The sequence below is a fragment of the Rousettus aegyptiacus genome, unplaced genomic scaffold (assembly GCF_014176215.1).
Source record: "Rousettus aegyptiacus isolate mRouAeg1 unplaced genomic scaffold, mRouAeg1.p scaffold_m13_p_2, whole genome shotgun sequence".
NCBI classification, from domain to species: Eukaryota; Metazoa; Chordata; class Mammalia; order Chiroptera; family Pteropodidae; genus Rousettus; species Rousettus aegyptiacus.
The window spans coordinates 156,308,753-156,336,512 of NW_023416295.1; the positions used below are offsets into that span (position 1 = coordinate 156,308,753).

General features: G+C 46.1%; 1 protein-coding gene and 1 non-coding gene across 11 annotated transcripts; both read left to right on the forward strand.

Annotated features, from left to right (window-relative positions):
* Nucleotides 1-1,499: 1,499 nt before the first annotated feature.
* CHD4 (chromodomain helicase DNA binding protein 4) lies at nucleotides 1,500-27,328 on the forward strand. 10 transcript variants are annotated; one of them, XM_016162885.2, is made up of 40 exons: nucleotides 1,500-1,649; nucleotides 2,522-2,699; nucleotides 6,194-6,315; nucleotides 6,519-6,734; nucleotides 6,953-7,071; nucleotides 7,185-7,426; nucleotides 7,681-7,808; nucleotides 8,053-8,188; nucleotides 8,340-8,518; nucleotides 8,716-8,955; nucleotides 9,595-9,798; nucleotides 9,917-10,122; nucleotides 10,495-10,626; nucleotides 10,707-10,803; nucleotides 11,492-11,683; nucleotides 12,162-12,362; nucleotides 12,553-12,690; nucleotides 12,943-13,064; nucleotides 13,184-13,357; nucleotides 13,707-13,848; nucleotides 13,941-14,072; nucleotides 14,187-14,304; nucleotides 15,643-15,767; nucleotides 16,099-16,336; nucleotides 16,501-16,676; nucleotides 18,965-19,142; nucleotides 19,227-19,313; nucleotides 19,408-19,496; nucleotides 19,599-19,732; nucleotides 20,062-20,206; nucleotides 20,320-20,485; nucleotides 20,746-20,843; nucleotides 20,948-21,077; nucleotides 21,343-21,414; nucleotides 21,730-21,867; nucleotides 22,124-22,232; nucleotides 22,346-22,478; nucleotides 25,521-25,719; nucleotides 26,458-26,621; nucleotides 26,789-27,328. In XM_016162885.2, exons 2-40 carry the CDS (start codon nucleotides 2,600-2,602, stop codon nucleotides 26,804-26,806), a joined length of 5,739 nt encoding a protein of 1,912 aa, XP_016018371.1. In that variant the 5' UTR covers nucleotides 1,500-1,649; nucleotides 2,522-2,599; the 3' UTR covers nucleotides 26,807-27,328. The 10 variants fall into 10 exon arrangements, with proteins under 10 accessions (XP_016018371.1, XP_016018367.1, XP_016018368.1 ...); XM_016162882.2 differs by having other exon boundaries at nucleotides 1,515-1,649; nucleotides 18,962-19,142; XM_016162883.2 differs by having other exon boundaries at nucleotides 1,515-1,649; nucleotides 18,962-19,142; nucleotides 25,521-25,716.
* LOC118614519 lies at nucleotides 20,526-20,665 on the forward strand. The gene has a single exon (XR_004956105.1).
* Nucleotides 27,329-27,760: the final 432 nt, after the last annotated feature.

Consider the following 27,760-nt stretch of genomic DNA (forward strand, 5'->3'; position numbering starts at 1 on the left):
TGGAAGTGGCCTAGGAATATTGATAAATGGAGTACCTGACCTGGGGAGGTGGGGTAGGGAGGGGAGAGGACTGCTGGAATGTTGAAAAATAGTTTTTAGGTGGGAGTTTGTAATTATTATGCGATGCTCTAGGGTGAATTAAACTTTATGTAAATGGCTCATCTGGGCAGCATGGCATTTGATTGGTCTTACTCAAAACTTAAGAGCTGGAGGGAAGCGTCTGGAGGTAATCTGAATTTTGGTGGATTTACGTGGGTCCCTAGGTTGACTCTCAGTTTCTGAGTGTCTAGAAATGATGGGATGAAGGAAGGTGGGGTCTGCCCTAGACATCAAGAGGCTTTATTCCAGGATACTGCTTTGTCCCAGAAAGGGATGAAGGTGTGTACAAGTTAGGGTGAGGACAGAGCAATGTGGGTAGCCTGCTTCACCTTGGCTGCTCTGAGTGTTAGAATACACTGACAGCATCTGGAAATGGGAGAGGTATGAATATGACTATTATAAGATTCCTGGCTGGAAAGGTATGGGGTGGTGGAGTGGACATGAAGCATTATGGGATGCAGTGCTGGGTTGTGCTAGTAGTATTATGGTATGTTTGATTGGCCACTGGATCCTTGTATTATTATGGGATGTCAGAATTTGGGTGGAGGAGTAAATATTATGGGATACCTTTCCAGCCTTAGAGGAAAGGAGATCAGATGTCCATCTTGTAGGGTGACAGTAGAGCTGCTGATCATTATGGGATATTTCTTTGATAGGAGTGGTTATTATGGGCTGTGGAGCCTGAATGAATGTGTGAAGGCTGAGGGTGGTGGTGTGAAGATCTAGACCCTAGCCTGCAGGGGTTGAGGGCAGCTCCAGAGGGTTGGTTATTATGGGATGTCAGTATAGAAAGTGGGAGACTGATTAAGAGGTGTGTGTGGGAAGAGGCCGAAGTGTCCGTTGTTGTTAGTGTGTGTGTGGGGGGGTGAGTTTCTGACTATTATGGGATATCAAACTGGGGGTGGATAAAGAGTGATTATTATGGGATGTCTGTGGGGGATGGGGATGAGTATTATGGGATGTAAGGCTGAAGTGCTGGGCGGGGTGCTTATTATGGGATGGCCATGGGGAGGGAGAGGTGACGAATTATTATGGGATGTTAGCATTAGGGCCAAGAGTGAAGAAGTTGGCAAAGGATGGCTATTATGGGATGTCTGGGGGAAGGGTTAGTTGCAAAAGGTCTGCAATATTATGAGATGTCAACTATCCTGGCATATATGTGTATGGAGTATGTGTGTGTTTGTGTATGGGGGGGGGGTGTCCATGTGTATTATGGGATGGGCAGGAGGTGGGTGGTTGCCTGGGTGACACGCGCGCGCTCGAAGGGGGCGTGGCCAAAGGTTGCCTGAGCGACGAGGGGGCGGGGGTTGCCCGGGAGACCTAGGGAGGAGGGTGGCGGTAGTGGAGGGGGGGTTGGAATTGGTTGAGGTTATTATGGGCTGTCCGTGGGGGGCGGGGCCTGTGCGGTGGGATTTCCCGGCCGGTGTTTCGGGCCCTTTAAGAGGCGAAGCCGGAGCCGGAGCCATTTTCCCCCCTTCGGCCGTGGCGAGGAGGAGCCGGAGCGGGAGTGACACCAGGCCGGACCCAGCGCGACCTGCGGCGGCTCTGGGGTGAGGAGAGTGTGGGGTTCCTAAAGAGACGTCCTTCTCAGCTTGGCCAGCCCCGAGGGTCATCACTCCACTTGCCTCTTCCTCAGGCGTCCCCGGACCCGCGGACCGCCCCCTGCTCAGAGGAGCGGACCCTTCCTCTCTATTCCCTGCAGGGCGTCTAGCTCCCCCTCCCCCCGCCCTAGCCCAGTCAGAGTCTGGTTCCCCGCGACTCCCATCTCGGGCTTGGTCTCCCACAATGCCCGGCGCCCGCCCCCACGCCCTCTGCTCACTTGCCCCCCGGGACACGTGGCCCGACCCCCTGCCAGGTGGGAACCCTCTCACCCCCAAGTCTTCCCCTGCAGCCCCCCCGAGCACCCGAGCCTCCACGCCCCCTCGTCCCCACGGCTCCTTGGGAGAACCTGAGTTGTCCCAGAGGACAGCCTTTGGAGAGCTGCCCTGTCTGGGCACTGGCCCCTCCCCAGGCGCAGGGAGGCGCCCCCCCACCCCCAAGTGACCTTGTGTCCCCGAGCGCCTCGCCGCTGGCCGTCTCCCCAGGCCCCCCCGCGCCGCAGCCACTCGGACCCTCCTCCCCCAGTCACACCCCGTTCGGTCCAGCCTGGCTTTACCCCCTTCCCACGCCTCCACCAGCCTGTTCTCGGGGGCGTCGCTGCCTCTCATCTGGGGGGCTTTAGTGGGGGAGCCGACTTCCGGGCGGCCCCCGAGGAGTGTGGAACTAAGTTCAGCCTGAGTGATTCGGGTGCCCCGCTAGGGTGGTTGGGGTGTGGGGGGGGCTGGTCGGTGGTGGTGGTGGGCGGAAAGAGCGGGTGGGGTGGGGGAGGGGGACAGTGCGCGTCACTGACTGTTCTCTCTCTTTCCCCCCCTCCCCCGCACAGTGACTCGGGCCAGTGTAGAGGGCCCCAGGCTGCAGGCAGGAGCAGCTGGGCCAATTCCCTGGCCGGGAGCGGAAGGGGATGGCGTCGGGCCTGGGCTCCCCGTCCCCCTGCTCAGCGGGCAGCGAGGAGGAGGATATGGATGCACTTTTGAACAACAGCTTGCCCCCACCCCGCCCAGGTAACATCTTCCCCAAAGGCCCCGGGCAGGAAGAAGGCGTTTGTGTCCTCCCTAGTGACTCCGGTGAGGCAGGACTGAGTTTTTCTCTCTCTGTGCAGAGCCTGAGGTGGAGGGCATCCGAAGGGAGTGGTTCCCTTCTACGGAGCTTTTGTAGGAGCGGGGCGGAAGCCATGTGCCTCCTGGGCTCCACGGACCAGAGATGCAAGCTTGCTGCACTGTTTGTCTTAAGGAATGCTATGCAGTTCCCAGTTGAGGGAGCTCTTTGGGCTGGCAGGCACATTACCTTGTGTGGGTCCTTGGAGGAATGCAGGTAGCTGGGACCCCTGGAGGTTGTGTGGTGGTGGGCAGGGGAGGGGGTTGAGGATTGCTATTTGATGAAACCAGCCTGGCATCTGTGCTAGTTAGGATCCTGTGGTTGCTGCTGTGGAAAGGAAAGAGGGAGTGCTGGTTACTCTCTATCTGATTATTTTTAGCTTCTGATCAGTTACCTGTTTTCTGTGCTGTTTCAACTGTGTGAAGTTTGAATTGCTCTGGGTAGCTAGGATCTATAGCGCTTTTAACAAGGCAGGTTGCTGGAACGTTTGGAGCCAGGGAAATGATGGGAGCTAGAGGTAAGAGGTAATAGCCTGAAGGATATACCAGGAGGGGTAAAAGAAGGGAGGTGACACCCTGGATACACCCCCTCCGCTGGCAAGTGGACATAATCCTGGCTTTTTTTCCTAGAGGCTTCTCTGCCTCTGTGCAGGTAGCCTGGGGTTTGGGCTGGTGGTATGACGCGTTTGTGTAGGTGTGTTGGGGGTTGCGCTATCTGTGTTTTGGGGTGGCTCCCTGAACTGGCCAAACCCGTATGGTTATAACCACTCTACCTGATTGGAGTAGCCCTTGTTTACCCCCAAATGATGATTGATGTCATGCTTTTAAGTGGATGTCTCACTTTTCTGACTTCAGAGCCCCTAGCTAAGTCACCTACTTATTTGACCATTTTTACTAGCTCATTTTTTTTCTACGTGCTATTTCTTCGTTCTCTCGACTTATAGTTTTCTTTTCGTTCTGGAGCCTGCTGGTCCTGTTTTTGTTTTCCATGGGACACCTTTTATTTTTGACTTCTAAGCTCTAGTGGCAAGTCGAGGTGGTCTGGGAGAGAGATGTTTCCACATAAGTTGCAAGTTTTCACTTCAACTTGAGGCCACTTGGGAGAGGGTTCATTTTATTACTGTGTCTGTGTTAAGAACCCTTAGGCTTGAGTCTCCTCACTGTGTGGGGCAGGGTGACAGGTTTCTGTGCTGTTGCCTAGGGTGGTGGTGGGGTGGTGGTGATCCTATCCTTTCTGAGGGACCTGAGAAGTAGTAGTGCTCTCCAGTGTTGGTTACATGTCTTGGCTTCCCACTGGCCCCTTGGTCTGGGACTGCCCCTGTGAAGACTGGGTGCCATGCGGCCTCCCTAGGTGAACTCTACCCCAAGCTGTAGCATGACCCAGTTTTTCCACTTGCCACACCCCATTCCTGCCCCTTTCCCAAATCCTCCACTATATCTTAGCTAGTTTGCTGCTTGCCATGTCAGTACTTTATCTGACTGAGAAGTTTGGGGGTCTTTTGTGGATGGGAGAGAGTCCTCTCTGCCTCCATGGGTTTGTCTTTAACTACACTTCTAGCATTTATGGAGGTGGTGAAGAGGAAGAACCTAGAGGTGTAGCTGGTTGAGGAAGGGGAGAACAACACAAGGATTGCTCAGGAGAATCCCTTAACGAAAATGATTCTGCTGAGATCCAGGCTGGTGTTCCATTCCCAAGGGAATGGGAGGGGCTTTCTTGTGCCTGGCCTGATCCTGGGCTGAGTGGGGGGAGGCTGATAGTGCTTTGTCCAGCCTAATGTCTCATGTTCCTTGGTATCTGCCTTGCTCAGGAAAGGCGGAGCCAGAGGCATTTTAGGTCTAGTTTTGGTGGTCAGGAGCTGAGAGCATGTGTAGGACTGAAGGAAGCAGATTGTTGTACACCACTTCTTTTTCTTGGTTGTGACCATGACTCCCATATGTTGGATAGATGGCAAGAGGTGGTTTCGGATCTGTGGCCTGGACTGTGGGTGGGGGTGATGAAACTGAGTTTCAGAGACTTATTACGGACTCCCGTTCCTCAAGCTAAATCACTTGGGTATCAGAATCGAGGAGAAAGTTGTATGCTCTGACCATAGCTCCACTGAGCTTTTGTTAAATTTTAGCTCTGATGATTGAAAAAATAATGATTGAGGGAGTAACCTAGTCTCTCTCATAGTATTTCCTACATGTTTGTCTTGGGTTTTCTTGCCTTGGATGTTAGGGTGGCCCTTTGAGAACTGTGTCATCCCAGAGGAGGTGTTAGGAGAGGTGGCATTTGGACCTGGGGCCAGGTAATAATTTGGGAAGTCTTCTATGAGGGTAGTCTTTCCCCAGCTACCTCTCTCAACCCCACCCCCTTCCCCCGCCACTTCCTGTCTGTCCTATGTTGGCAGCTGGGTGCCCTGGGCTGGCTTTTGCGGTCAGGAGCCATTTTCCCTCTCCTCAGTGGGTGAGGCACTCCCTCCTTCTCACCACTCCCTTCTCTGCTCCCCCCTTCCTTGGGCGGGGGTGGCTTGGGAAGAAGGAGAGAGTGGAGGAGGGAGCTGGTGTGCTGGTGTGAATGTCTGTTACAAAGGAACCTGCCTCCTGGCCTTCTCCTCCCCCTCTGTGCCCCTTCCCACCTATCCCTGCCCAGGAGTTCTCAGTATTACCCCAGGCTTTGTGTGTGCTTCCAGCCAGGGGAGGAGGTGGAGCCAGATGGGAGGAGGATGGGGGGGGCGGTGGTGGAGGAGATGGTGACAGCTGGGCTGATTTGGGCCCCTGGGGAGAAGAGGCTACTGACCCAGGAGAAGCTGGAGAGGAACAGTGGAGCTGGAAATGGGAAAAGGAAATTATGTTTCGGAGTGGGTGTGAGATTGAGCTGGCAACTGAACCTGGTTCTGGTTGTTTTGAGCTGGAATGAATCAAAGGAGTAGGTGAAAGGTGTGGTTTCTGGGACCCCTGAACTAATATTGTTTTGGGAATGTGGTGAGGTGTATGCTATAGTTTTTGTCATCTGGGTAGGACTTTTCATTCTTATTCCCTAATTGATAGACCACTTGGTGGCTAGATATGGGAGGAGCGGACTTATTTCTATTATTTGGTTAATTCTAAGGAGCTTGATTTAACTGCACTGGAGATGAGCATATAGAAGACTCCTGTTAGGGATGAGGGAGAGGAGGCAGGGGTCTGGACAGCTGCCCGCGGTGGGCCTGGTCTGGCCTGGCAGGCCTATTTTGGGTCTATACAGCTCTCTCTTTGTTTTTGTCCTGAGTCTCAGCTTCCTTCTGTGGGGAGTATAGCAGTCTCTTCAGTGGAATCTGGGACAAGAGGTGGGGGAATAATGTCTAAAGCCTCTGGATTAGGCTCTAACCTTTTGCTATTGATCTTTTCCCGGCCTGTCTCTCTTTGCTAACTTTATGTAGAAAACGAAGAAGACCCAGAAGAGGATTTGTCAGAAGCAGAGACTCCAAAGCTCAAGAAGAAGAAAAAGCCTAAGAAACCTCGGGACCCTAAAATCCCGAAGAGCAAGCGCCAAAAAAAGGAGGTGAGTGGGTGACTGGGTGTTATGGGGAGTTGAGAGGAAGAAGGGAGGGGCACTGAGAAGGGTTGCAGGGCTGGAGGAGGGGTCTGTTTCTTCCTCTGGAGAGGTGGGCCAGGTCCTGGGGGCAAGCCTCAGGGCTGTCCTGAGGTCAGCATGTGTGTAGCATGTGTGTGTCTGTCTCCCTCTCCCCCCCTTTCCTGCTCCAGCGTATGCTCTTATGCCGGCAGCTGGGGGACAGCTCTGGGGAGGGGCCGGAGTTTGTGGAGGAGGAAGAAGAGGTGGCTCTGCGCTCAGACAGTGAGGGCAGCGACTATACTCCTGGCAAGAAAAAGAAAAAGAAGCTTGGACCTAAGAAAGAAAAGAAGAGCAAATCGAAGCGGAAGGAAGAGGAGGAGGAGGATGACGATGATGATGATTCAAAGGTACCTGGACCTCCATCCTCTTCTCTGTACTGTTTGTTAATCTCTGTCCTTTGTTTACCAGACACTCTTCTGTCCCTTAGAACATTTTCTCCCCACCTGTTTTTACCAATTTCCTCTCAACTTTCTTCTCTTGGTCTTGCAAACCTTGCTTTCAACTCAAATTCCCTTAGCAAGTGTGGGCACTAGGAGTCAGGTCTTTGACCTTGCTCTATCTGCAGGAGCCTAAATCATCTGCTCAGCTCCTGGAAGACTGGGGCATGGAAGACATTGACCATGTGTTCTCAGAAGAGGATTATCGCACCCTCACCAACTACAAGGCCTTCAGCCAGTTTGTCCGGTAAACAGGAAGGTCTTGGGGGCAGGGGGAAGAGAATGCTTCTGTAACAACTTTGCATTTCTCTTTCCCTCTCATATTCTTAAACTTTTTTTTTTTCTCCATTTCTCCACTAGACCCCTTATTGCTGCCAAAAACCCCAAGATTGCTGTCTCCAAGATGATGATGGTTTTGGGTGCAAAGTGGAGGGAGTTCAGCACCAACAACCCCTTCAAAGGCAGTTCTGGGGCTTCAGTGGCAGCAGCAGCGGCAGCAGCAGTGGCCGTGGTGGAGAGCATGGTGACAGCCACTGAAGTTGCACCGCCTCCTCCCCCTGTGGAGGTGCCTATCCGAAAGGCCAAGACCAAGGAGGGCAAAGGTGAAGTAGGACTTGATGGGAGGGGGGACTAGTGTGGGCTTAGGGAGGCGAAGATAGAGAAAGCATGGAAATGCTGTCATCAGCCGAAAGATAGAAGACAAGAGGAAGGAATGAACCTTAGATTTAGGAGGGAAATTTGGGAAGCTGAACATGAGGAAGCCAAGTTAGGTGGAGAAAATTTTATTATGTCCTCTGTTTTCTGCCCTGTGATGTGTATTTGGATTGTCTGATCTTACTTGTGCTCTCAATTTTAGGTCCCAATGCTCGGAGGAAGCCCAAGGGCAGCCCTCGTGTACCCGATGCCAAGAAGCCTAAACCCAAGAAAGTGGCTCCCCTGAAAATCAAGTTGGGAGGTTTTGGTTCTAAGCGCAAGAGATCCTCGGTAAGAGCCCAACCCATCCCTTTGGTGAGGGTGCCATATCTAGTAGAGAGGATGTTACCTTATGTCAGGATCTAGCCTTCGCAGTAGGTGCATCAGATGTGAGGAGTTGGCCACAGAACAAGGCAAGTAGGCTCCATATACAGCAGTCCTTGCTGGGATTCTAGTACCCTTGTAAGAGGGGGTTCCTTCTCTATCACTCTTCTTGGCTTGAACCTCTATCCTTATTTTTTTTTTATTCTTCCAGAGTGAGGATGATGATTTAGATGTGGAATCTGACTTTGACGACGCCAGTATCAATAGCTATTCTGTTTCCGATGGTTCCACCAGCCGTAGTAGCCGCAGCCGCAAGAAACTCCGAACTACTAAAAAGAAAAAGAAAGGTGTGTTTCTTTTTTGTATTTATGTGTGATTGGATGGGGTGGGAATGACTGGGGAAAGAATCTCCCTAAACAGATAGGGGTGAGGTTTTATTGGGGGGAGGGGGGAGGTAGTTTTTTGCTAATAACTGGGCTTTCCCTCTTCCTTGCCCAGGCGAGGAGGAGGTGACTGCTGTGGATGGTTATGAGACAGACCACCAGGACTATTGCGAGGTGTGCCAGCAAGGTGGCGAGATCATCCTGTGTGATACCTGTCCCCGAGCTTACCACATGGTCTGCCTGGATCCAGATATGGAGAAGGCTCCTGAGGGCAAGTGGAGCTGCCCACACTGTGTGAGTACCTGGCCACTGTGGCCCTTTGGGACCCTTGACGGGAAGGGTGGGATGATAAAGATTTTTTGGGGCCTGGGTGGGAGTAGAAATGGTGATGTTGCTGTTGTGGGCTTTGGGAAGCCTTCAAAGAAACGAGCATTGTTTAGACTTGGGTGGGTGGGGGGTGGTAATAATCTGACTCTGGTCCTTTACTGCAGGAGAAGGAAGGCATCCAATGGGAGGCTAAAGAGGACAATTCGGAGGGTGAGGAGATCCTGGAAGAGGTTGGGGGAGACCCTGAAGAGGAGGATGACCACCATATGGAATTCTGTCGGGTCTGCAAGGATGGTGGGGAGCTTCTCTGCTGTGACACCTGTCCTTCTTCCTACCACATCCACTGCCTAAACCCCCCACTTCCAGAGATTCCCAATGGCGAGTGGCTTTGTCCTCGTTGTACAGTGAGTGACTGATTCCAACTGGGGTAGGGTGGGGGATGTGGGAAGGGTTTACCCTTTTTATATGTAGGCATCGTGAGGCTGAGGTGCAGGAGAGGTCATGGGAGAACTGTAGACCTTCTAGCCCCAAGATGGGCATTTTCCTTCCTCATGCTGTTTTGAGATACCTTTGTCCTGGTAAAATGTAGAATTAACTTCGAACAGAGGAGTCGATGCTTCACTAGTTCTCTTAAGAGGAATGGAGCATTACTTTAGCCCAGAACATTCATCTTTGTCTTAACATCCACCCCAGGTGTCTTGGTGGTTTAGAATGATTTTAAAGGGCCACTTGTTGCTTTCAGATTGCTTAAGAGAAACATTCTGGTCTCCACGTCTGCGGGTTTTCTGTGCTTCCTTGTTTTGGGTTATTGTTGAAGTCTAGCTACTGGCTCTGTTAAGCAGATAGGAGTGATCTTGTCTCACAAATCCTGGATGAAGTCCAGAAATGGAGAGGGAATTCTTTTACTATTTCCCTAGAAGTGTCTTGGGATTAGTTTTATTTGCAATGAGATTTTAATAATCTTTGGATAAGGTTGAGGCTGTGGGCTGTACCATCTCCTCTCAATGGTCATGATTTGGTGTTGGATCATGTTTTTCTCTCAGTGTCCAGCTCTTAAAGGCAAAGTTCAGAAGATCCTAATCTGGAAGTGGGGTCAGCCACCATCTCCCACACCAGTGCCTCGGCCTCCAGATGCTGATCCCAATACTCCTTCCCCAAAGCCCTTGGAGGGGCGGCCAGAGCGGCAGTTCTTTGTGAAATGGCAAGGCATGTCTTATTGGCACTGCTCCTGGGTGTCTGAACTGCAGGTAAACATAGACAAGCTAGAGATACGGGGGCTACAACAAAGGGGGTAATGAGGACACAGTTTCTTGGATGGAAAGAGTGACTGTAGCTCCTTGGTGACATTTCTCTTTCTGCTTAAAGTTGGAGCTGCACTGTCAAGTGATGTTCCGAAATTATCAGCGGAAGAATGATATGGATGAGCCACCTTCTGGGGACTTTGGTGGTGATGAAGAGAAGAGTCGAAAGCGAAAGAACAAAGACCCTAAATTTGCAGAGATGGAGGAACGCTTTTATCGCTATGGGATAAAACCTGAGTGGATGATGATCCACCGGATTCTCAACCACAGGTACTAGGGAGCTGGGCCAGAGTGTGGTTGTCTTGGGCATACTGGGAGTAGGCAGCATATCCACTGGGAGATTCCTGCCAAACAGATTACAAAAATGGATGTCATCAGTAGCTTATACTTGGAAGAGACACACACTCAATATGTTGTTATTAACTGACTGAACCCTGGTATTTGAGCCATAGGAACCTGTACATTAGAGATCATTTTTGGTCCAAAGACTGATGTAGTAGAGGCTCTGAATACATGTGGTATGTGGCATAGCGAGGGGTCTGGTGTAGGACATACATTATTGGCAGTTTTTGAGAGCAAGGCTGACTTAGGAGGAGAGGAATGTGGCTTTCTGGCTCTGAGGGTTTTCTCCCTACCTTGTAGCGTGGACAAGAAGGGCCATGTCCACTACTTAATCAAGTGGCGAGACTTGCCCTACGATCAGGCATCCTGGGAGAGTGAAGATGTGGAGATACAGGACTATGATCTGTTTAAGCAAAGCTATTGGAATCACAGGTGAGTGACTTTGGTGCGTAGTGAAATCACTTCTCACTGAGAAGTACCCCAGACAGTGGTGTGACATCTCTCTTCTTTAGGGAGTTAATGAGGGGTGAGGAAGGCCGACCAGGCAAGAAGCTCAAGAAGGTGAAGCTGAGGAAGTTGGAGAGGCCTCCCGAAACTCCAACAGTTGATGTGAGTTGGGGCAGAAGAGGGAGGACACTGGTCGTTGGATAGGACAATGAATCTTGATGGTGCTAGTAACAACGCGATAGCCGAGAATGCTTTATGAAGTCTGCTTGCCGACTTCTCCTCATCTCTGTAAATCAGAGAAAATGCTAGAATTACAGAAAAATTAAAATGTAGGTGGTGGTGTTTTATGTGATTGAGGACATGTAATCTAGGGAAGGGAAGATCATAGAACCAAACCAAGCTTTTATAAAACAGGTTGGAACTGGGTCCGCCTATCCTTAATTCATGGTTCAATTCCTATGTTTGTGTGTGTGTGTGTGTGCGCGCGCGTGTGTGTAATACGAGGATGGTTAAGGTTAAAAAGATGAATCTTAGGTGTGGGGGATACATGATTCTTTTTCCAGTGGATCCTGACTAGCAAAATTAATATGTTCCTTGGGAGGCTATGATGTGTCTTTCCTCAGAGGTCTGTGGGACCAAGACTTGCTTAATAGGTTTGTTGGCTTGGTTCCTGGAGGATCCTAAATCAGACACAGAGTTACAATAACTTGAGGATCTTTTTCCCCATAATTTTTGTGGCTCTCTCAAGGAGGATCTAGTCTAGTGAAGGTGTGTGAGGAGAGGCAGCTGCTCTTTTATGAAAGTAAAGGAATTCCTTGCCAGCTTTTGACTTCTTTATTCCATTTTTCAGCCAACAGTGAAGTATGAGCGACAGCCAGAGTACCTGGATGCCACAGGTGGAACCCTGCACCCCTATCAAATGGAGGGCTTGAATTGGCTGCGCTTTTCCTGGGCTCAGGGCACAGACACCATCTTGGCTGATGAGATGGGCCTTGGGAAGACTGTCCAGACAGCTGTCTTCCTCTATTCTCTCTACAAGGAGGTAGGAAAGCTGGGGCTGTTAGTCTTTTATGTGAGTATTTTGTGTTTATGGTCTCTTTTACACTCTGAGGAGAGAGAAAAAGGAAGAAAAAATTTATAGCTGACCTTGAATGGAAGTAAGATAGACACGTACATGGAGAAAGATTTGAGGGAATGGATCCATGGGGTAGAATTAGTGATGGGTGCATAGAGCCTCAGTACTGGGGGACGGATGTGTGTTGAGATCAGCAGAACCGTGGGTGGAATTAGTATAGAAAGAGTTAATAGAAGAGGTAAAGTTTTGAGCTGTCTATGATGGCCAGCATAACTTTTTGGAAAGGTGTGGGCAGGGTGTTTTCATACGTGGAGAAAGGTAAGGGTAGGAGCAGCAGTCCACATGCCAGTCCTGGGCTAGCTTGTGGGGAAGGGGTAGAGGTGGGCGCTGGGGTTGTAGTGGGATGGGCTCTTAGTCCTTGTTCTGCTTCTCTTCTTCCTCAAAGGGTCATTCCAAAGGTCCCTTCCTAGTGAGTGCACCTCTTTCTACCATCATCAACTGGGAGCGGGAGTTTGAAATGTGGGCTCCAGATATGTATGTGGTGACTTACGTGGGTGACAAAGACAGCCGGGCTATCATCCGAGAGAATGAGTTCTCCTTTGAAGACAATGCCATTCGAGGTGGCAAGAAGGCCTCTCGCATGAAGGTATCTCAGTGGGAGGGGAACCAACCTCAAGGGGGTGTTGCGAAGGGCTTAGTTAGCCTCCTTGTGACCTGGACCCTGAAGTGAAGCAAAAGGATGACAGTTGGGAGGAGGGAAAAACCTCACAAATTTCCTTGGATTTGCTGACACTGGAGGCATTACACATTAGTGACTAGGTTGCTATTTTGTGCAGAAAGAGGCATCTGTGAAGTTCCATGTGCTGCTGACGTCCTATGAGTTGATCACCATTGACATGGCTATCTTGGGCTCTATTGACTGGGCCTGCCTTATCGTGGATGAAGCCCATCGGCTCAAGAACAATCAGTCTAAGGTGAGGGGGTAGAGAGGGAGTATTAGTTTTTAGTACCACCTACTCATTAAGGGGAAACAGGAGAGAGGAAAGGGAAAATTGGTCTCTGCCTTTCTTCCTCAGTGATACCCCATGGTTGCCAGACCTTAAAAGATAGCTGGAGTTGTGGGGTGGGGGACTTAACTTATGGGCAGTGAAACTGCTTGGAGTTTTGCAGAGATACACTGGAGCCTTCTTTTTATTGAATTCCACTATCTCCATCTGTTTCACCAGTTCTTTCGGGTCTTAAATGGTTACTCACTCCAGCACAAGCTGTTGCTGACTGGGACTCCGTTACAAAACAATCTAGAAGAACTGTTTCATCTGCTCAACTTTCTCACCCCCGAGAGGTTCCAGTAAGTGTGTGTTTATACATAAAAGGCTCAATAATTCTTATCTTCCTGTTGCCCATTTTCTATGTCACTGTCTTTTCTTCCCTTGTTCCTCTCCAACATTTTCCTTTCTTTTTCTGAAGCAATTTGGAAGGCTTCTTGGAGGAATTTGCTGACATTGCCAAGGAAGACCAGATTAAAAAACTGCATGACATGCTGGGGCCTCACATGCTGCGGCGACTCAAAGCTGATGTGTTCAAGAATATGCCCTCCAAAACAGAGCTGATTGTGCGTGTGGAGCTGAGCCCTATGCAGAAGTGAGTCAGAGGGAGAGACTATTGACTTCATTTTGCAAATACTGTTAGAAAAATCTGCCAGTCTGCAAAGTGTTTCTTATTCTTCCCCACACTCTGCTTCAAGGCATCTGGTGACAGGAACAAGCAAGGCCTAAAGACACCTGTTGCCAGGAGCTGGAGCCCTTGGTTCTTAGGTAGTTAGTTATACCTTATTTTAAATACCTTATTTAAATGATGATGGTAGTGCTTGTTAGGTTTCTGTAGTCTCAAAGTGAGGTATGTTGGAAAGAAGATCTCAGATTTGGGGACTGCATTATGAGTCAGTCATGTGAAGACTCTTGAATCTGACATATCTTTCTTGTCCATGCAGGAAATACTACAAGTATATCCTCACTCGAAATTTCGAAGCACTCAATGCTCGAGGTGGTGGCAACCAGGTCTCTCTACTGAATGTGGTGATGGATCTTAAGAAGTGCTGCAACCACCCATATCTCTTCCCCGTGGCTGCAATGGTATATTGTGCCGTCTCTTGTTCCTCCCTGGGTTGGAACTGCTTCGTTGGGCTTTCTTTCAATGTTTTTTCCTTCTTTGTTTCTTTCCTCAGGAAGCCCCTAAGATGCCTAATGGCATGTATGATGGGAGTGCCCTAATCAGAGCATCTGGGAAATTATTGCTGCTACAGAAGATGCTCAAGAACCTTAAGGAGGGTGGGCACCGTGTACTCATTTTCTCCCAGGTATTTTGTGGACTGAGCTGGGAGCTTTATGGGATAGCAGTAGACAGCTTTCAGTGACATAAAGGAAGGGATTATCATCTGACTCTCCTATAATTAAACTTGCTTCTTTTTCAGATGACCAAGATGCTGGACCTGCTAGAGGATTTCTTGGAACATGAAGGTTACAAATATGAACGTATTGATGGTGGAATTACTGGGAACATGCGTCAAGAGGCCATTGACCGCTTCAATGGTATGAGGGAAGGGGAGTGGCTTTGATCCGGCATCCTTATTCACTGTGTCTTTGGATCAGTCACTTATTCTAGTGCATTTGCTTTTCTGTGTAGTTCTTTTGGGTCTGTCTGTTGGTTGACATGGAAGAGTAAATCTTTCGAATGTCTCTTTATCTACCTACCTATCTGCCCACCCGCTCATCCTATCTATTTATTTTTTCTGCCTACAGCACCTTGTATTTCTAGGTGGTCTCCCATCCAAGTTCTAAGCCGGATGCTACTTAGCTTCCAAGATCAGACGAGATCGGGCACCTTCAGGGTGGCATAACTGTAGGCACTTTTGAATGCCTTGATTGAAAGAATGTATTAGACTATTCCTAGGAGATTTTTTTTCTTCGGAGTCTTTGTCCTTTCACTAGATAGAAGAGTATTTTATTTAACCCTTCTTGTTGTATCTTGAGGCTCAAGAGGGACCAGGATGTATCCAAGCTTTAATTGCACGTTTGTGGCAGACTTTGTCACAGTAGCCACTATGTCTTTTTTAAAAAAATAATTTTGGACTTAAAAGTTGAAAAATAGTACAGAGTTTATCTATACCCTTCACTTAGCTTCTCTTGGCAATAACTTATGTAATCACAGTATAATTAATAAAACCAGGAAGGTAACACTGGTGTGATACTGTGAGGTAAACTATAGACCTTAACTAAATGTCACCAGTTTTCCTCCTGATGCCCTTTTCCTGTTTTAGGATCCAGTCCCAGATCCCATAGAACATTAAGTTGTTGAGTAACTTTCCCTATCTTTGACAGTTCCCATTTTTTCCTTTTTTTTTCTTTGTCCCCTCACCCTCTTTCCTTTTCTTTCATGACATTGATACAATGACAGTTACCAGTTAGTTGGCAGAATGTCTCTTAAGTTTAAGTTTGTCTGTTTTCTAATGATTATATTGAGGTTAGACATTTTGGACAAGAATACAATAGAAGTGATGCTGTGTCCTTTTCAGTGTGTCATATTAGGGAAGGGGGGAACATGATGTAAATGTCCCATTGTTGGTGATGTTAATCTTGAACACTTGTTCAGGTGGTGTCTGCTGAGTTTCTCCACTGTAGTTACTCTTTTTCCCATTGTGATTAGTAAATATCTTGAGAGAGAGATTTGAGACTCTGGTAATAATATCCTGTTTGTCTTTAAACTTCCACACTGATTTCCTGGACCTTGTATCCATTGATGGACCTCGCTTACAGTGATTATTACCATGGCATTTGCCTAATGAAGTTTTATATTTCTGATATTCCTTTCACATTTATTAAGTGGAATTCAGAAGACACTTTTAATGGTGTTTTTGGTTCCTTTCTTAGCACCAGGTGCTCAGCAGTTCTGCTTCTTGCTTTCTACTCGTGCTGGGGGCCTTGGAATCAATCTGGCCACTGCTGACACAGTTATTATCTATGACTCTGACTGGAACCCCCATAATGACATCCAGGTGAGTAGAGGTAGTAGCCCTGGTACAGTAACTTACTGGAATTGAGGGCTCCACCATCTGGTATTAGTTGTTTAAGGGGAAAATAATAGCTTCTTTTTATGTTTTTTTTTACTGTATTGTAAGCCAGAGAGTTTTGGCTAGTTATGATTTTGTTTTGGATAACATGATGGAGGGTGATGTCTGGGGCAGGGATGCAAAAGGATGTTTTATATGAAGGCAAACTGCAGCTCCTGCCTTGTGCTGGATTTAGCTTATGTGGAAGTAAGGCAAGAATAGAAGCTGAAAAATGGGGTTATTTCATTTTCTGCCTTCCTTTTGTGCTTAACTCCAGGCTTTTAGCAGAGCTCACCGTATTGGGCAAAATAAGAAGGTGATGATCTATCGGTTTGTGACCCGTGCATCAGTGGAGGAGCGTATTACGCAGGTGGCAAAGAAGAAGATGATGTTGACACATCTAGTGGTTCGGCCTGGGCTGGGCTCCAAGACTGGATCTATGTCCAAACAGGAGCTTGATGACATCCTCAAGTTTGGCACTGAGGAACTATTCAAGGATGAAGCCACAGATGGAGGTGAGCAAGTCAGGAACTTGTTTTGATGTGGGGCTTGGCCTCTCTAAAGGGCATCTTTGATACCTAGGGTCCTGGGACTTGGACCGGGGATCCTGCGGAACTTGCTTTTTTCACTGCAGCTGCTGAAGCTGACATTGTGGGTATGGACCCCTGATTCTTTATAGGAGGAGACAACAAAGAGGGAGAGGATAGCAGTGTTATCCACTATGATGATAAGGCCATTGAACGACTGTTGGACCGTAACCAGGATGAGACTGAAGACACAGAATTGCAGGGCATGAATGAATATTTGAGCTCTTTCAAAGTGGCCCAGTATGTGGTACGGGAAGAGGAGATGGGGGTGAGTATGAATCCAAGGAAATGCTGTGCTCGGTGATTGGTCCAAAAATTGGAACTGAGACCAAGATGGTATTTGAGACTGGAGGAAAACATCTGTAGGTAAATTAGTACTTTGATGAATTGACATATATCTCCTTCCCTTGAAAATAAATACTGTAATATATGGCCAGTTATATTCTCATCTTTGCCATGGCTGTCTGGAAACTCATACTCAAATTTCACATGAAAAACAATTATATTAGTTTTTTATCAGAATCTCTTTTTTTATGTATTATATTAACCCCACAAATAAACTTTTGTTTGTTATCGCAAGTCTCTTTGGAGAAAAGGCAGAAATAAGACATAACTAGACAGCCCATTTCCCCGTTCTTTTTAGAACATTAGAGTCGTTGTTTTCCCTTTTTTTCTTCTCTTTTCTTTTGGTTTTTTTTAGTAAAAAATATACTAACAGTGATAAAAGACGCAGCTTCTACATAATAGTTTTTTTCCTCAAATGATAAAATGAAAAAAAAAATTTGTTTTTTCCTCTGGTCCTCTTTAAACCATTTAGCTCAGGGTTCTTTGAATTGATACAGATAGGTTTCTGGTGGTTTTAACCTTATCTTTTCCCATCCAATCTAGAAGCATCCGTCTTGCTCTGTGTTTCTGATAGGACCTATTATCTTTGTTCTTGAAGGAGCTGCTACTAACTTGGTTATGTGTAAGTGGCTGAAAAATCTGATGTAGCTTTATAGACCAGTTTCTATCAAAATTGCCCTCCTAAAGATACTCCATGTTCCTGCTGAGGCAATAACTGCATATATAAAAGTGATCGACTGGGGCAGCACTTGCTAAGTAGTTGGGAAGGGAATGGTGATACTTTGCCTCCCATTGATAACCTCTGCTAAAGATTACACAGCTATACAGATGGCCTTTTTATTAGTGGATATGGCTGCTATTTACTTTAAATATTTAAAAATTTTATTTTTTGAATTGATAATAATTCACATGGTTCAAAATTCAAAAGATAAAAAAAAGATAATCTTTTTTCTTTCTGGCTACTCAGTTCTCTCCATGAGGATAAATGGTGTTTTCAGTTTCTTATATTTCTTTCTTAAAATATTTCATTTACATGCAAATTACACGCATATCCTTCTATACATAACATAAATAAACACCTTTTTTCTTTCCCTTTTAAACATAAAAGTAGTTTCTTACAGTGTTCTCTACCTTGCTTTTGTCTACTTAATAAATGTAGAGGATATAGTCTAAAACAGCTCATAAAGAGCTTCCCCGCCTTGTTTTTGTTTTTGTTTTTGTTTTGCTGCATAGTGTGTCCTTGTTTAGAAGTGCCATTATTTATCTTTGGAAATTGAGATAATTGATACAGAATGTTAGTTGCAGGTATACAACGTCATGGTTTGTTATTTGTGTGTCTATTGTGAAAGGATCACAAGTGTAGTTAACATGTCAGCGTACAATTAGTAATTTTTCTCCTTGTGTTGAGAACTTTTAAGATCCCTCTGTGCAGCTTTCAGTATGTGGTACAGTATCCTTAACTGTAGTTACTGTACTGGATATATTACATGACCATGATTTATTAATTTTATAGTTGTACATTGTGCCTTTCTGACCCCCTTTACCCATTTTGCCCGCTCCAAACCCCAACATTTACTTAATTAGTTCCGTGATGATAGATGTTTAGGTTGTTTCTAATATTATACTATTAGCAGCAGTTTAATTCTAACGTAAGGGGTTTGGTAATCAGTTAATGGTCCTGAAAAAATATGACTTGCAGAGCAGCATAAACATTACAGAGACATAATATATACAGATATATATGTATATGTGTGTGTATATAAATTTCTTTTTTGCACATAGTTGGTAAGTTTAGAAGAACAGAAGGGCTTATGGCCTTTCTATGTTATCTCATTAAAATCTCAGGATTTCAGAAGCATCTCTGTTTTGCCTTGCTAAGGCTCTTACCTCTCTTTTCTGCATTTTTCTATCTCACAACTGTATGTGTGGGTAAAAAGGGTTGGAAGAAAGCACACTATCTCTTCGTTCTTCTCTTATGATAATGGCTCCATCCACCTTTTTCTTCATGTTAACTCTGATCTATGAATAATTACGAGGAGCTATGTCCTGTCAATTCAATTTCTTTTAAGTTCTTAGGTCCAAGCAGGCAAACCAAGTGTTTCAGAGTCCATGAAAAGGAGCTAGCAGAATGGGAACTGTGAGAGGACCAGGGGTAGCTGGTGGTGCTGACTTCAGCACCCCTGAGTCCTGGCCCTCCCTCTGTCCCAGGAGGAAGAGGAGGTAGAACGGGAAATCATAAAACAGGAAGAAAGTGTGGATCCTGACTACTGGGAGAAATTGCTGCGGCACCATTATGAGCAGCAGCAAGAAGATCTGGCCCGAAATCTGGGCAAAGGAAAAAGAATCCGTAAACAGGTCAACTACAATGATGGCTCCCAGGAGGACCGAGGTGTGTGTGGCCGGCCCCGCCCCCCACCCATGGGCCGTTCCACTAGAGCAGTGGGCCCCGCTCATCTGCCCTCTCTCCCTCCAGATTGGCAGGACGACCAGTCCGACAACCAGTCCGATTATTCAGTGGCCTCAGAGGAAGGTGATGAAGACTTTGATGAACGATCTGAAGGTGAGGGGTGTGACTTTCTGCTGGTCGTTTAAATATTATTTTGTCTTATAATACCCCTGTCAGTGTCACTCATGCTTCCTTTTCTTTCTTGCAGCTCCCCGTAGGCCCAGTCGCAAGGGCCTGCGGAATGATAAAGATAAGCCATTGCCTCCTCTGTTGGCCCGTGTTGGTGGGAATATTGAAGTAAGTGCTGTATGATTCTAAGGAGGGGTGGGTGAGTGCTGATTCTGGGTCTTTGGTGGAGTAAGACCTGCTCCCTCTCATATAGGTTCCTTCTCTCTCTAGGTACTTGGTTTTAATGCTCGACAGCGAAAAGCCTTTCTTAATGCAATTATGCGATATGGGATGCCACCTCAGGATGCTTTTACCACTCAGTGGCTTGTTAGAGATCTGCGAGGCAAATCAGAGAAAGAGTTCAAGTAAGTTGAGATCTAGAATGACTAATGTAGAGCAAGGGCTTCTAATCTTTGGTCATTCTATAGCCTTAGCCTATCCTGTTAGAGAAATGGGCTATTTTGGCAGGCAAAGCTCCTAGTAATAGGGTTCTTTGTGTTTCTAGCTTCTGTAGAAGAGAACCTGGGGCATGGCATGGGGTCTGGAGACCAGCCTTCAGGGCAGTGGTGGGTTTTACTTTGGGATGGAGCCATAGTTCTTGTCTAGGATAACGCCTGACTTGGGATGGGAAAGGATCTGGTTTAGGAGTTGGCATGACTGCTGTTTAACTCATTTCTCTCCTCATTCACTATAGGGCTTACGTCTCTCTTTTCATGCGGCATTTATGTGAGCCAGGAGCAGATGGGGCTGAGACCTTTGCTGATGGTGTTCCCCGAGAAGGCCTGTCTCGCCAGCATGTCCTTACTAGGATTGGCGTCATGTCTTTAATTCGCAAAAAGGTGAGCCCTGAATCTCTCTCTATTATACAGAGTTTTTAGGGGAGACTGGAGGGCCACAGGAGAGGAGCCTAGAGCTGGAATTGAGTCTTCAACTTATTGTCCCTCTGCTACAGGTTCAGGAGTTTGAACATGTTAACGGGCGCTGGAGTATGCCTGAACTTGCTGAAGTAGAGGAAAACAAGAAAATGTCCCAGCCAGGGTCACCTTCCCCAAAGACTCCTACACCCTCCACTCCAGGGGACACGCAACCCAATACTCCTGCACCTGCCCCACCTGCTGGTAAGTCTGCCTGTACTATGTCATTTCTGTCCCTTTCTTTTTGTCCTGGCCTGTGCTTTCTCTGCTCCCCTGTGCTCAGTTCTAATAGGGGAGTCTGGCAGGACACACAGCGATTCCCCTCTCAGTTTAGGAGGGCCGTCCTGAGTATAGGGCTGGCTCTTAAAGGCACGAGAGGACAATTTAAGATGACACAGACTGAGAAGGCATGACCTCTCTGATCCCTATAGGACCTTTTTCCTTATTGTCTCTGTTGGTTGCAGAGGATGGAATAAAAATAGAAGAAAATAATCTCAAAGAAGAAGAGAATGCAGAAGGAGAAAAAGAGGTTAAGTCTGCAGCCCCTGAGGCTACTGTTGAGGTAAGAGGTTGGGATCACTGGGTGTCATACCAAAAGCAACTGGATAAACCCACTTTTCCTTTTTATTGGCCTATCTGCTTCAACTTGTCTTTTTCCTTTTGAAGTGTGCACAACCCCCTGCTCCTGCCTCAGAGGATGAAAAGGTCCTTGTTGAACCTCCCGAGGGAGAGGAGAAAGTGGAAAAGGCAGAGGTGAAAGAGAGAACAGAAGAACCTATGGAGACAGAACCCAAAGGTATCCACATGGTCAAGCACTACAGATCCCTATGTGAACCACAGTCACTTGGACTTTCATCTGAGCTGTAGAGGTGTTAGGAAGAAGTAACACACTGAAGAATCCTGCACCCTTGATTTTAAATTGTGGATTCCCCGAACCCTTAAGATACCTTTTAAGATTTTAATTATAAAGATTTCAGTTTAGGACTGTTCCAGTTGGATGTAGTATGGAACAAAGGAGGACATTCATTAGATACACTTTCAATGCTATCTGTTTTCTCCAGGTGTTGCTGATGTGGAGAAGGTGGAGGAAAAGTCAGCAATAGATCTGACCCCCATTGTGGTAGAGGACAAAGGTAGGTATTTGGAGAAGCTAATTGTAGTTTTAGAAGGATTCTGAAACTAGAAGCAAGGACTTTATCTCCGAGACATCCTCCCCTTCCAATCCCCAACATCCCCATCTACACCCATATATCTATTTTATCCCAAGTTAAAACTCCATTTGTCCCCACATCTAGTTGTCATTGGACAGGTGGCACCTTTTTCTGATTTTAAGAAACAACTGTGTGAGAAACAACTGGGTGGAGGTTGATGATACCTTGTAGCATATAGTGCTACGGGTAAGGGCCACTGTGTCTGAAGCTGAAATTTTTCTTCTCCATATCCTGTAGAAGAGAAGAAAGAAGAGGAAGAGAAAAAAGAAGTGATGCTTCAGAATGGAGAGACCCCCAAGGACCTAAATGATGAAAAGCAGAAGAAAAATATTAAACAGCGTTTCATGTTCAACATTGCAGATGGTGGCTTTACTGGTAATGAGAACGAGGGGCCTACTGGGGTTAGAAGGATCTGAGGTGAAATTAGGGTTATCAGAAACCAGGATGTACAGAGACTTCACTTCTAGATGAGGGAATGCCAGGCTGATTGCATACTCCTTGGGTTCCATGTTAGAAAGCCTTAGGCATACTATTAAGATGGTATCTAGGGGGCAGGAATAAATAGCTTTTTGAATTCTCACCGATATTTGCCTTTCTTTTTCTCACTAATCTCCCCTAAATTCCTCTTTAGAGTTGCACTCCCTTTGGCAGAATGAGGAGCGGGCAGCCACAGTCACCAAGAAGACTTACGAGATCTGGCATCGAAGGCATGACTACTGGCTGCTGGCTGGCATCATAAAGTATCCTTTGCCTGAGTCTGGGCTGAGAGGTTCTTGGTGAAGAGTTCTCAAAGTCCCACAGTTTGAGGTTCTTACTTTCCTTGTTTAATTTTTCCTGAGCAATTTTTCAATAGCCATGGCTATGCCCGGTGGCAGGACATCCAGAATGACCCACGCTATGCCATTCTCAATGAGCCTTTCAAGGGTGAAATGAACCGTGGCAATTTCTTAGAGATCAAGAATAAGTTTCTAGCCCGAAGGTTCAAGGTGAGCAGGGGGGGGGGGGGGGGTGGAATACTGTATTGAAATGACACCCTTAAAGTGCAGAAGGGACTGCAAAGTGGAGGGAGTCTGTTCATTCATCCATACTGTTTATTGTGTCCTGTGTACTTGTATTCCGTGAAAGGCTTTGCTCCCAGGTATTTTACATATTAGAGATCAAGATAAACAGACTTAGAAAATTAACCAGCTGTTCAAGGGCACCAGATGACTGTCTAATGAATGACACAGACTAGTGCAGTGGGTGTGTTGGGGAGAACACTGTAGGTTGGAGTGTTCAGTAAAGATACAGAGGTGGACTGAATTGGATCTCTGAGGAGGTAGGGTTGTCAGTGGGCTGGTGGTACTTTTTTTTCTGGGTCTGAATACCTGCGTGGGTAAGGGGTGAGGTCGATGTGAAAAGTAGATATAAAGGTAGAGTACCATTTTCAGAATCAGTAGGGCTAATAAGCCCAAGACCAAAGAAAGTCTTACTTAGGCATTTAACAAATTGTATTAGGGGCACCTGTGTGCAGACTATCAAAACGGGATACCATGAAGACAAGACATGTGGCTTGTAAGTGGAATTTAACTAGGGGAGTAAGAAATATACACTAATAAATCTTTAAACATGTGCCAAGCAGTGAGTGGCATAGGGATACAGAAATAAGGCGTGGTGCCTGTTTTCAAAGAGTTTTCAGTTTAAATGAATGTCATTCTGGGTATTGGGAGGGAGATTGCTGAATCCATAAGAAAGTTCTCCAGAGGGAACTGGGGGAGTAGAGAGAGTTCACAAATGGCTTCATGGAGAAGGGGCTATTGGAACCAAGTTTTGATGAATGTAATAGAGATTGTTGGATAGAAACAGAAGGCTATTGAAACTAAAAGGGATTAGGTTGGGCAGAGACACAGGAAGCAGAGCTTAGGGTGTTTGGAAACAGCAAATTAGGCCAGTCGAGTTGTAGAAAACACTTGGGTTTGGTGATGGTGGGAGGTAGGAGAAAGAGGTAAGGGCTAGAGGTCAATAGGTGGGTTTTGGGCACCAGATAAGAGAGTTTGGACTTTATCCTACAGTTAATGAGTAGCCATTGAAGGTCTGTGAAAGAGTTTTGATATGACTAAAGGAAATGGAAACAGGACATTCATGAAATTACAAAACTATCATAAAGTCATGAGGTAGTAAGGGCTGGGCTGCAATGCTGGTTATGGAAAGTGTAAAGGATTTATCAAAAGAATTGATAGAATTTACTGACTTATTGGTCAGCAGACCTTTTCTAGGGCCAGATAGTAACTATTTCAGGCTTTGGGGGATATATGATCTCTGTTGCAAATACTCAGCTGTCATAGTGTAAAAAGCAGCCATAGGTGATAAATGAATAGGTATGAATGTGTTCCAGTAAAACTTCATTGACACTCAAACTTGAACTTCATATAATTTTTATGAAGTGTCACAAACTATTATTTTGACTTCCATCATTTAAAAAATGTAAAAAACCAGTCAGATTTGGCCCCCAGTCTTAGTTTGCTGACTCCTGACTAACTGGATTTGAGATAAAAAGGAGTGAACTCCAAAAATAACTTAAGTTTTGAGTCTTAAGTCACTGAGAAAGTTAAATTATTATTGGCAGATCAGGGAAGTGTAGAGAGAGAACACTTTGTAGAAAAAAATAAGTTCAAATTTAGACGAGTCATTTGGTGTTTCTCACAAGTAAATAATCCTCCCACTACCCCCTCTACCATAAATAAGTGGGATCAAAGTGTGGTCATTCATATACCAGTGGTATCAGAACAATCAGTGCTTGAGCTACAAGGTTGAAAAGCATCAAATCATTTGCATAGAGGCAATACGGGCGCTGGCTAACGCTAGGAGAGGAAAGATCTCTTGGGAGAGTGCTTTGAAAGAACAGCAAGCCAAGGACTGATACTGGAGAAAGCTCATAGGGGCTTGAGGAAGGAGTTGGTTAAGGAGACGGTATATAGATTGAAGGTAGATGGTTGGTCTCTTTGGGGATAAATTAGTAGGCCCTGATGGAGCCAGGTCTTGTGGAAGAAACAACAATCCATTATTCTTATGCTGTCCTTTTTCCTGACCCCTAATGGATTCATTCTTTTTAAGAATCAGTGGATACTTGAGCAAATTAAATCTCTTAACTTCTGAATCAACATTCTGTCTCTTGGACTATATTTCAAAGAACATTTTACCCAGCTCCATCAGGCGGCAGGTACAAGAGTTTGTTGCAGCGTGATTTTTGGCGGTGGGGCCTGGAGGCAACCATTTTTTGACATTGGGAGTATGGATGGGTAAAATGTGGATTTACATTATGGAGCACGAAACAGAAGCAACAAAATGTGTGTGATATAACAACATAAATGGACCTTTAAAAAAATACGTAGTGGGGAAAAGGAAGAAGAAGCAATTTATATGTACAGAAGACGTTCTGTAAATTAGAATTGTGCACATGGAATGAAACAATACTCAGTCTTCAAGAACATCCACAAAAAGACAGTAAGCGTATTAGAAGGGTCACCTATTGGTGAAGGAAATAAAAGAGTGAGATGGAGGCAAAAGAAACAACAAAAATAAGTTAAAGAGTAAAACAATTGAAATAATATGGTAGGTATATCTGTGGGATGGACTACCATGTAACCATTAAGAACCATCTTTTAAAGTACAGTTAATAATAAAGGTGCTTACTAAGTAACTTTGAAAACAGGTGTTTATATAATCTTAATTATGCAAAAAATATAGATGTAAAGAAAATCCTCAGAATGTTCATAGTATCTAGGAGGTGGGACTTATTTGATTTTAATTCTTTGTACATTCTATATTTTCTAAATCGAGTTTTTATCTTTTTTGTGAGTGACTCAGTAAAGGGTAAAGAGTTTTAAAAATGTGGTCCTCTAATAGGGAGTAAAAAAAAAAGCAGTGTAATGCTAAACTGCTTGGGTGTCTCTGAGCTGTCCCTAAGGGTCTTTATAGGATCTGAGAGGTCCATCAGAAACAAGCAAGGTGTCAGTCCAACTCCCATCTCCTCTTTATCCCTTGTCCAGCTCCTAGAACAAGCCCTGGTGATTGAGGAACAGTTGCGCCGGGCAGCTTACCTGAACATGTCAGAGGATCCCTCTCATCCTTCCATGGCCCTAAACACCCGCTTTGCCGAGGTGGAGTGTTTGGCGGAAAGTCATCAGCACCTGTCCAAGGAGTCAATGGCAGGAAACAAGCCTGCCAATGCGGTCCTGCACAAAGGTAGCCAGTGGCTCCCCTGCCTCCTGCTGACTCAGTGTCTTTTCTCTTCTGCCCCTCCCTAACACACATTTACTTCTTGTTTCCAAAACCTTTTTTAGAGCCCCTGGGAGCTTAGGATGTGCTGGGGATCTGCTTTCCTCCTTGGGAAGCTATTATCTTAGAGACAGTCAAGGACAGTAATTTGTTGCCTCTTAATTCACCATATTCAAGTTGTCGAAGGTGGAAAGCAAAGCAGAATAATATAGTGTCATCTGGGATATTTTAGAGGTAACTTCAGGTGATTTAAGATCCCACCAAATTCTAGACCCCTTTCAGCATTTTGTTTCTAATAAAAGTTAACACATTGTAAGGAGGGTGGAAGGGTGAAATGAGGAAAAGAAGGCCATTGTAAAAGAGGGAGATAGCTCCAAAAGATGAGGAAAGTGAGAAAAAGAAACGAATAAGCTCTCAAGAAGTAGCGGAAATAGAGACAATAGGGAGGAGCAAAGGACAGTGAGGGTTAGGTGACTTTAAAAGGCATAGAATACAATTATGGACAGTTGAAACTGGTTTATGAAGAATAGGAACTTGAGCATGGTGGAGGCCAGTTCAAGTGACTCTGGTAACCAAATACAATATACTCAAACACTCCAGCAAATCAGTCACTTGGTCATTGAGAGGTCATGGGGCAGGTCCACTAGGGTAAGGATTTCAGTCTTGACCACCACAGCTCACCAACTCTTTTTTTTCCCTCCTCTGCAGTTCTGAAACAGCTAGAAGAACTGCTGAGTGACATGAAAGCTGATGTGACTCGACTCCCAGCTACTATTGCCCGAATTCCCCCGGTTGCTGTGAGGCTACAGATGTCAGAGCGTAATATTCTCAGCCGCCTGGCAAACCGAGCACCTGAACCTACTCCACAGCAGGTAGGACCTTCTTCTAGCCCGCTGTTCAAGCAGAGCCATTCTGGAACTTGTAACTTTCACTCTGTCCCTAATTGGGCAGGTGGGGACAGTCTTACCCAGTGAGTTCCCTTGGGATCAAGTGGATTCCTGTGGTCTGGAATTCTTACTGTGGCTCTCTTTTCATACAGGTAGCCCAGCAGCAGTGAAGATCCTGATGATGATAACCACCTCCACCGCTGAGCAGTGACTTTCCTCACTTTCCTTTGCCCAGCTTCTCCCCTGGGGGCCTGAGAGACCCTCTCCTTCCTTCTGCCCATCTTCCATGTTGTAAAGGGACAGTCCCCAGTGTACTGGGGGAGGGGAGGGAGTGAGGGGCAGTGGTGCCCTTTCCTGCTGGAGAGACATGCCGCAGTAGCGCCGGCGCCATCTGCAGGGAGCTGGCGGGCTGGCCTTCTGGGCCCTGGCTTTCCCCACTGTAACGTCTGTTACACACAAACTGTTGTGGGTTCCTGCCAGGCTTGAAGAAAACGATCTGAATTTCTTCCTTTTGGTTTTATTTTGTTGGTTTATTTTGTGTTCTCCTTTTCTGGGGTATTCAGAGTGGGCCGGGCCCCTGGGCGAGACACAGCTACCTCTGTTGGCATCTTTTTAATACCAGGAACCCAGCGGCTCCAGCCACGGCTAGAATGAAATAAAGTGGGAAAAAAAAAAGAAAAAAAAAAAAAAAAGGAAAAGAACCAAAAGCATAAAAAAACCACAGCAAATTTCTTGATGAAAATTGAAAATAAAAGTTTCCTTGTATTTTAGTGCTCTGGTTCAGTGTGGGTGTAGGTGCAGGTGAATGAATGTGTATGACTGGAGCCCTGGGAAATGAAATGTGTAATTGAAAATGAAAGTTTTCCTTGTGTTCTGATAGTCCACAAAAGAGCTGTCATGTCTGTATGCATGTGCCCCATGTGCTCTGGACCAAGGAAGATGGCCTGTGGAAAATGAGAGGCTCCAGAACTTACCTGGGTTCATACCTTGTACTACCATTTAATGGCTGTGTGACCTTGAAGTTAGCTTTTCTGGGCTGTAGATTTATGTACAAAAATAAGATAATAGAGATGGGAAGATAAAACCAGTAAAGTGCTTGGAACAGTTTTCAACAGGTACTAAGC